The sequence below is a fragment of the Protopterus annectens genome, chromosome 10.part0 (assembly GCF_019279795.1).
Source record: "Protopterus annectens isolate FY-2018-M chromosome 10.part0, PAN1.0, whole genome shotgun sequence".
Taxonomy (NCBI): Eukaryota; Metazoa; Chordata; order Ceratodontiformes; family Protopteridae; genus Protopterus; species Protopterus annectens.
The window spans coordinates 1,694,076,778-1,694,086,832 of record NC_056744.1 but is presented as its reverse complement, the minus strand read 5'-3'; the positions used below and the strand labels follow the sequence as shown (position 1 = coordinate 1,694,086,832).

At 37.8% G+C, this 10,055-nt stretch overlaps 1 protein-coding gene across 1 annotated transcript; it reads right to left on the bottom strand.

The window, feature by feature from the left end:
- Window positions 1–5,447: 5,447 nt before the first annotated feature.
- On the bottom strand, window positions 5,448–6,774 carry LOC122813915 (gastrula zinc finger protein XlCGF17.1-like). The gene has a single exon (XM_044086459.1). The coding sequence runs from the start codon at window positions 6,722–6,724 to the stop codon at window positions 5,723–5,725; it is 1,002 nt and encodes a 333-aa protein (XP_043942394.1). The 5' UTR covers window positions 6,725–6,774; the 3' UTR covers window positions 5,448–5,722.
- Between the last annotated feature and the right edge of the window lie 3,281 nt (window positions 6,775–10,055).

The following is a 10,055-nucleotide window of genomic DNA, read 5'->3' as shown; positions in this document are numbered from 1 at the left end:
GATGAGTCTTAAAACAACAATTATGTTACCCTAAGATATTTAGATGATTAGAGACCATACATAGGGGAACAAAAAAGTGTGGCAATTGTAATTACTGCCAGTATATAGATACGTCTAGATTTTATAGGCACCCAGGAACAGTTTTTTTGTGGGAGATCAGAGCACATGCGAGCAGTAACAGTAAGAACCTGATATACCTGGCTTACTGTACAGTCTGCTTTAGATTTTATGTGGGTAAGATGAATCGTCAACTGAAAGAGCGTATAAGAGACTACCTCTACTGTACTAGGAACGGGGATGACCATAGTGCCCTGGCCAAACACACTTTGCTCATGGGGGAGGACCACATTTTATGTTCCAAGTCCTGTAGGTACAACATATGAGCAGTTACATTAGCAAATGAACAGCAATGCTCCATACAATCCAATAAAACACATCTACTGCACCCAATTCCATCATCATTAAATCAAAACAACCAAGAAACTATGTGGCAGAAAATATTTTAAAAAAGTCCATGGCTGTGTCTGCCTGGGAAAAAAGGTAGTGCATACAAGCAATACTTCATTACATTTCAAAGACTGCTAAAGCTTTCCTGTCAACATGGGTCTGCAGATAAAAGGAGCACACAGAGGAAACGGTTAGCATTTCCTGAAATATTAGCTACCCTTCCCCCAAAGTAATGAAACCTGAACTCATAGACTAAAAGTTGCCCGAATGTAAACAAAAAGATCACACAACATACCATCCTAATCAAAACAGCACACAAGCAGATAATTTTGACACTCTCCCTTTAATGAGCACAAATTTTTATTTGAAGCTTTTGACAATTTTTCTTGTGGAAGCATTTTTCTTTCCTCTGATTTATCTCAATCATTTTATAAATCTTGTGTCTGGAAATTCTAGACTTTTTGCCTAGTAGTAAAAATACATAATTCTTTATTATCCTCAATAGTCCACTTCATTGTCTTTATGACTCTTCTGTGGCCTATCAGGTTTTGCAGTTTTTGTGGACTACTACTACCTTCCACAACGGGGGGGGGGGGGGGGATTCTCTCTAATTTCTCCAAGTTTTCTGGGTTTTGAATACCATGACAGGAATGGACCCCATTCCCAAGTCAAAGTATGATTAAAGTTCATGACATTATTATTGTTTCAATCTTTGATGTCAGCCAAAAGTGCTCTTCACAGCACCTGCAATGTACCCAGTAATGACTCCTCCTGAAATTCATGCAGGGTTACATCATGGATTGGTAACATGTCTAAATATGATTGTAGAATCTTTCTTATGAGACCCCTTGCTTCTACTACTATTGAAACTGTCTGGGTATCTTTCTTCCACATTGCTCTCGTTTCTGCCTGCAAATCCTGATATTTTATGACTTTGTGTCTCCTTGGTACAAAATACACTGTAGTCACTGGGTGTGGCAATTTCAACGAGCAATGCTACTTTTGTCTTTTCATGGACAACTATATCCGGTTTTCCAGCATCTATCTTTTGAACGGTTGGTAATGGGTGATCCCATGTGATGTAGACTATCATTTTCTATGATGCTTTGTGGCTCATGTTTCCAATGTTTTTCCGCCACTTCAGTACTACAATGTTTGCACAATCCCCAGTGCGATAACCTTGTCACGTTATTACGCCTTTCGGTGTACAGTCCCTTCTGCCATTAGTATGTCACAGCCAGCAATGAGGCGTGCAACAGTTTCCAATTCAGTTTTACAAAACCTACATTTGTCTGTTTATCCCACATATTCAATGGACCTTGTAAACCAGCGTGTACGTGGCCCACTATCTTGGGCTGCCAATATTAACCTTTTATCTTTTGGTTTGAATTCACCTCTCCTTAACCATTCTTGATTCCTTCCTGATCAACATAAGGTTCTTCCAGAAGTTTTCTATACTTGCAACTATATTTATCCATTTCCTGCCTTCTTATCTGGTCCTTCACCTTACATTCTTTCTTTTGTTTTTTTGGCAACTCAGTTGCTGCCTGATTTTTGTCTACTTCTGGTTTGATTTCCATTCCTGCTTGATGCCAATATGCTTCTGCTGGATTAAGCACAGAAGTAGTCTTAGATTTACACTCCTCATCTTTCAAAACTTTCACTACATTTGGGTCTTGTGAGGTCAGCAGATATGTGTGCAGTCCCACAGTTGCAGATTTATACATGTAATCAATTACATGGAGGCCCATACCTCCTTTGGAATGAGGAATATATAATTTTGGTATGCAATGATTTTATAAATCATTTGGTGAGCATGAAGCATCCTTCCCGTTTTCCTATCTAATCTGTGCAACACATTTTGGGGCCAGTCAATCACTACAAAACTGAAGTTAGGACAGGGACAGCAAACTGGTTTATAGCTTGGACTTTGTTCCTAGATGTCAATGTTGTTTTCAGGATTAATTTAAATCTTCTAAAGTATTCCTTACTAAGTGTTATTTGCATTTATTCATGTTTTATTGTTGATCCTTCATCAATTTCCAAACATTTATACATCATGTTTATTGCTGTTATATCGCATGGATCTCTAGGGACAGTCCTAATTACTATGTTCATTTGTTTTATCAAACTTCTGACTTTTTGGGTTTTATTGACCTTCTGCAGTCTATTTCTTTCATTGATCTTAATATATCTAAGTCTATTAAAGAAGCTCTTCTATTAGCTCATTTTCTTCCAAACTGAGGGCACATCCCTTGTTTCCCATTTCCTGTAGGCATTCTATAGAATTGATTTCAAGGATCAATGCTACTTTTGTCTTCCTTTCTTGGGAGTACTATATCCAGTTTTCTAGCATCTATATTTTGAATGGTTGGTAATGGATGAACCCATGTGATGTAGACCATTTTCTACGATGCTTTGTGGCTCATGTTTCCAGTGTTTTTCAGCCACTTCAGTACCATAATGTTTGCATAATCCCCAGTGCAGCAGTCTTGCCACATTATTATGCCTTTTAGTATACAATCCTTCTGCCATCAGTAGGTCACAACCAGCATTGAAGTGTGTGACTGTTTCCAGTTCGATTTTACAAAACCTACATTTGTCTGTTTCTCCCACATTATCAGTGGACTTTGTAAACCAGAGTGTACATAGCCCACTGTCTTCAGCCAGCAATATTAACCTTTTATCTCTTGGTTTGAATTCACCTCTCCTTAACCATTCTTGACTTCATTCCTGATCAACAGGAGGTTCTTCAGAAGTTTCTATACTTGCAACTATATTTATGCATTTTCCACATTTCTTGCCTTTTGATCTGGTCCTTCACCTTTTATTCTATCTTTTGTTTTTTTGGCACATTCAGTTTCTACCGGATTTTTATCAACTTCTGGTTTGATTTTCATTCCTGTTTGACTTTGATATGTTTCTGCTAAGTTAAGCAGAAAAGTCATCTTAGATTTATTCTCCTCATGTTTCACAACTTTCACTACATTTGGGTCTTGTGAGGTCAGCAGATATGTGTGGAGTTCCACGGTTACAGATCTTTACATATAATCAGTTTCAAGGAGGCCTATCCCTCCTTTGGAACGGGGGATATATAATCTTGATATACACTGATTTTTATAAATCATTTGGTGAGCATGACGCATCCTTCTTGTTTTAATATCTAATCTAGCCAACACGGTTTGGGGCCAATCACGCCAAAACTGTAAGTTGGGCCAGGAAGAGCAACTTGGTTTACAGCTTGGATTTTGTTCCTAGATGTCAATGCTGTTTTCAGGATTAGTTTATGTCTTCTGAAATATTCATAAGTTTTATTTGCATTTGTTCATGTTTTACTGCTGATCCTTCATCAATTCCCAAGTATTTATACACTCACTCTTGTTCAAGTTCTTTTATATCACATTCTTGTCGCAAACTCAAACTGATGTTTTCCTGGTGCTGCAGTTTTCCTTCTTTAAAGGTTGCTTTTGCACATTTATCAAGACCAAATGACATTCTAATATCATCTGAAAAGGTTTTAACAACCTGCAGCTGTGCTTTCAGTTCCTTATGTGATGAACTATACAGTTTTAAATCATTGTCAAAGAGAAGATGAGAAGTCTTTAGACTTTGTTGTTTTCTAGGAGCCAAATTACAGCCATGGCCTAAGCTGTTAAGTAGACAGCTTAATGGGTTAAGGAGAAGGCAGAATAGCAAAGGTAACAGAGTCACCCTGGAATATCCCCCTTTGAATTTTTATCCCTGGGATAGTAATTTGTCCTTTATCATGATTTTAATTGCAAAGTAGTCTGCCATTGTTTCATGGTCACTGTAACATAGTCGATCAGTGTAGGATGTATCTTATACATTTTTAAGCACTCTTATCCATGAATGTGGGATACTATCGAATGCCTTTTTGCTGTCAATCCATGCCATACGTAAGATTCATCCCCTTTTTACAGTTCTCCACTATGACTTTAACATCAGATGATCCTTTGTTCCATATGACTTTCTTTTATTGCCATTTTGTTCTACTGCCATAATTGAATTTTCTTCTAAATGACTGTAAACTGTGTCGGCATCAATTCCCGTGTATAGTTTATACATCGTCGGTAGGCAAGTAATTAGTCTATAGTTTTTGGGGTAGCTTGCAGGTTCATTCTTAAGTAGGAGCATTGGTTTACCTGTTGTTAACCAGGTTGGTTTTAGTTTGGTATGTGCATATAAATAGTTCTTACTCATGGCTAAGTTTTCATGCAAAGATGTTAATACTTTTAACCAAAAGGTAGGTACTGCATCTAGGCCTGTGGTTTTACAATTAGAGGCTTTTCTAACTTTGTTTCAATCCCTCTGGCTGTTACTTCATCCCATTCCATCTCTTGAATCTTTAAACTTCTTATTCTTTTTTTTTTTTACTTCTTTTTATCCATTTACCACCTTTTTGTGTTCCACAGGATCTTCATAGGTACTTCTCCAAAATGCATCTATTTCTTCTTTTTTTTGGTGGTCTTAAAATTCCTTTTACCTTGTTTCCCAATTCCTTATAAAACTTTTTGGGGTCATCATTAAATTGCTTATTTTGTACTTTTTCTTTATATTTATCTGTGTATCGCCTAGGTTTTTCCGCCTGTGCTGAAATTTTTAGTTTGTTATTTACGATAGATCATGGTCTGTTCTGATACTGTGCATTGCTTTGATTACATCTTTCTTAGTATTTTGTTGAGCTATTCCCTCATTTATAGTCTTCTAATAGTGACACTTCTTGTCTTAATTGCTTTATATTTTTCTCTATTCGACACTTACATGATGTATTCAATTACTTCCCTTCCTTTGCCTCACTACCCTGTGTTCTTGCAGTAGGACATTACCAGTTATTAATTTAGCTGCACAGTAACATATCCTGTTTACTGATGTTATATCGCATGGATCTCTATGGAAAGTCCTAATTACTGTCTTTATTTGTTTTATCAGACTTCTGACTTTTGGGGTTTTATTGACCTTCTGCAGTCTATTTCTTTCATTGATTTTAATATATCTATCTTTGTCCATTAAATCAAGCAACTCTTCCCTTAGTTCATTTTCTTCCAAACTAGGGGCACATGCTTTGTTTTCCACTTCCTGCGAGTATTCCACAGAAAAAGTTCCATACCATCTTCCTGTGGCACCCTATCTTTAATTTCATCCTGTGCATCCATTGCTTTGTCATATGGGAACTCACTGGCCTATCACTCCTCCCTCCCCCATGTGAATCCTTTCATGTGTTATTAGACCCCCCCCTTTGTCTGAAACACTTATTTCATTCAGGGCATTTATATGGTTTCTTTTCTTTGTGAATTAACAGATGAACTCTGAGGTTACTAGTTGTTTTGAAATCCTTGCTGCATTCAGGACATTTATATGGTCTTTCCCCCGTGTGAGTCCTTTTATGATTTGCTAGAACACTGCTTTCTCTGAAACACTTATTGCATTCAGGACATTTATATGGTCTCTCCCCTGTGTGAGTCCTTTCATGTCTTACTTGAGTTCCCCTTCGTCTGAAACACTTATTGCATTCAAGACATTTATATGGTCTTTCTCCTGTGTGAGTCCTTTCATGAATTACGAGAGAACTTTTTTCTCTGAAACACTTATTGCATTCAGGACATTTATATGGTCTCTCCCCTGTGTGAGTCCTTTTATGATTTGCTAGACCACTTCTTTCTGTGAAACACTTATTGCATTCAGGACATTTATACGGTTTCTCCCCAGTGTGAGTCCTTTCATGACCAACTAGAGCACCTCTTTCTCTGAAACACTTATTGCATTCAGGACATTTATATGGTCTCTCCCCCATGTGAGTCCTTTTATGGCATATTAGATGACTCCCTTGTTTGAAACACTTGCTGCATTCAGGACACTTATATGGTCTCACCCCAGTGTGAATCCTTTCATGTGTTACTAGATAGATCCTTTGTTTGAAACACTTATTACATTCAGAACATTTATATGGTTTCTCCCCCATGTGAGTCCTTTCATGACTTACTAGAGCACCTCTTTTTCTGAAACACTTATTACATTCAGGACATTTATATGGTTTCTTTTCTTTGTGAGCTCGCTGATGTACTAATGGACTCTGCTGTACTGTAGAACTTTGCTCACATTCAGAGTTCATATTGCAGGTGTATCCTGGATGAAGCTGTGCTACAGGTTTAACAGGGTGCTTGTTGGAGCCCTTCAGAGTTTGAACAGAGTGCTGCAGGTTGTCTGTAGGATAACATACTAGAGATACTCCAAGTGATGACTGCTGACTCGTGCACATGATCCATTCGCTGCTCCCATTGCCTACAAACAAATTAAATTATTAGTACTGTATCACAATGCTGAAATGCATGTGTTTCATTTTATTCAACAGCACACATGCAGCTTTATTCATTTTAAATATTAGGAATTTATTTTCCATTTTTGAAATTATCATTTTCTGCTGCTATTAACATGATAAAAAGAGCAAAAACAATTCAGACTGTTCATTTATGAGAAGTTAGTCTTCTGCTAACAACCTTGAGATACACAAACAGCACAGAACAAAATAATTTACAAAAATCAACAGTTTTGAATATAAAACTTACCATCAAGCAATCATAACTACAGGCAAACCTCTCCACTTTTCCTTACTATTTGTTAAAGTCATACTGTAGCTGTACTGTAACTTTGCATGAAAACATGAAACAATGTTATGGGAGTCGAACATATTTATAGTATGGCATTTAAATGCACCATTCTGCACTTCCCTGGGTGGCTAAAATTGGTCCCTTTGCATTAGCAATAGTTGCCAAATTTAAATAAATAAAAAAATAAATAAACATACCTGCAAAATGTGAAACACATGATCTAATAACAATAGAAGAGCAGAGCACATTGAAATAGTAACAACTGGTCACAATGAAGTGCAACAATGTATTTAATATATGCAGATTACAGAGCATTACTTAATAAAAGTTTATACTGCTAAACGTTATTCAGCAACACATGAAACTGCCATGTCCTTTTTGGAAAAGGATTTTTGAGTGCGGAAATTAGCAACATATCTTATGGGGTGTGACACTTCAGTGGAATATCCAGAGAAAGTACCATTGCATACATTAACTACCTTAAAGGGACAATCCCAGGGATTTTTTGTTTTGATTCAGCCTTTGTTTACATTTCAGGTTTGCCTTTCTGAGCGTGCTCACCTTTGGCTGAGGGGGGAGGGGGAAAGGTCTCTGCAGGAAGTTTCAAAGGTGACAGCAAAATTCCATCTGAAATTGCAGTTGTACTGACAACAGCTTTCCCTGTGAGCCATTCATTACTTTAATCTGTCCATTTCACACATTCAGAAAAGCAGCCTTTCAGGTTTTTTACGACTTGACTGCTGCTGCTTCTCTACAAAGCACATCAGTAATGCAAGGTTTTTAAAACATTAGCAAACAGAGTTTTTTGCTTCTTTCATTTCATATTTTATTCTGTGGTGACTGTGAAAATTGGCCATCTACAATTTTATGACATGGCTTCTACCGATAGAAAGCATCGGAGTGAGGCAAACAATAGTGGAAACCATGTTACTCTTTCTTTCATTTCATGTTTTACTGTGTTCTGATTTTTGAATACTAGCCTGGTGCAGTAACTTTCTGACCTGCTAATAATTCCATAGAAAGCAAGTGTGTGACAGAAGGTTGGAGCATTAGTAGTCACACTCTTCTGTTCTTTTTTCAGCTTCTTGTTTGATATGTGCTCATTTCTGAATACTAATAGACAAATGGACCGTTTTTGTGAGCGAGCTGCTTCTACATCTCTAGAAGCATGACTGATGCAAAGTTTAAAATTTACTATACATGCATCTTTTCCTTTCACTTCATATTTTATTTTTGCTGATTTCCAGCTACTAGCCAAATGCACTTCCTAGTGTACATGCTACATCTTAGTCAGTTACTGGATTGTATTATGTTTTCAGCACTTGTTTTTCTTTTAAGCTTATATTTGTATGAATCTGTTTCTAATTCCACTGTTATTAAGATATAAACAAATAACTGAAATGACACTGTACAGCTTTTGCCATCATTGTAACAGTTTGCAGTACCTAACGAGTGTCTGATTCCTGGTCTGACAATGATTAGTCCTACATTGTAACTTTTAAACTGTTTCTGTTCCAACTTAATCACATAAGAGCATACTTCTCAATCTCTTAACACAAAAATCTAGACAAAGCCTAAAATAATAAGGAACAAATGCCCCAAAATAAAGACAAATTTTAAATACTGCTCTTATACACTTAGAAAGTTGCTAGAATAACAACACTTCTTACTGTGCATTTTCTGAAGGATATGAAGTCTGAAACTCAAATGTGTGTCATTATTTAGTAACTTCAATCCTCAGTGATTTCCCAGAAAATCAAAATGATATGGGGAATAGACCATAAATATGAGACAAAAATGTGGACATTCAGGTAAAATCTGGACAGTTGAGAGGTATGCAGGGTAGTTATGACAGAGCAAAGAGACAGAAAGTACAGTTGTGTAAAATCTTACCATAATAGTTGATGTCCTTCTCTTCTCTGGTGCAGTATACAGTACAGAAGGGATGTATCTTTGTGGACAGACCGTCGCTTGGCCATGTACAATAAGTTTAAAACAGACCTTGGTTGTGCCGTACGTCACATTTATGTTCTGCACACAGAACATGGTGCAAAAAAGGGACTTACGAATGCTAAATCTCAAAATGCACACGCTCAAAGCACTCCTCAGTATGGAGAACGATGACATCTGTGCAGTAACTGAAACCTGGTTCAAGACTCCAGAGAGCACCCCAGCACTACTGGGCTACAACTCATACCACACATTTCGGCCACAGAACACAGACCTAAACACAAAAGGTGGGGGTGTATCCATATTCATCAAGGATATCTACACCTACAGGTTAGTGGCACAGCATGATACCTCTGAGATCATCCATGTGCAACTAACATTGGGCAAATCTGCAATGCAGGTTGTGGCCTGCTACAGATCACCCTCCATGGCCCAGGACCACCACTCCACCTTTCTGGAGACACTGGAAAACATGAAGGTCCTACCAAACACCCTGATATTGGGCGATTTCAATTACCTACCATTCACTGGGAAAACTACTCGAGTACAAATTCCCAGGCCCAGCACTTCCTGGAATTCATTAACTCAAAAGCCCTGGATCAGCTGGTAAACTCCCCTACCATAGGTGAAAATATAGTGGACCTGGTCATCACCAACATGGGTGACAGGTGTTCCACACTGGAGGTCAACCCGTCACTGGTTAGATCAGACCATAAATCACTTTGGATGTCCACACCCCACCACCAACCCCAACTAAGGAAACCACAGTAAAAAAAATTTCTAAAGCAAACTTCACCTTACTTAAGACAGAGGTGGTAAGTTTCACAGCCCCCACGCTAAAGGATATCGCTGCCCAAGATGCAGTAACCTTCACAAATGTACTCTATGAGCACCTACAAGGATGCATGGATCGTGCCATCCCTAGTAAAACCAAGACTCACTCCTCTAAGAGAAGGAAACCAGTTTGGTGGACCCCTGCAATAAACAGGCTATACAATAGAAGGAGGAAACTAGTTCAGAAAAAAAGCAAAT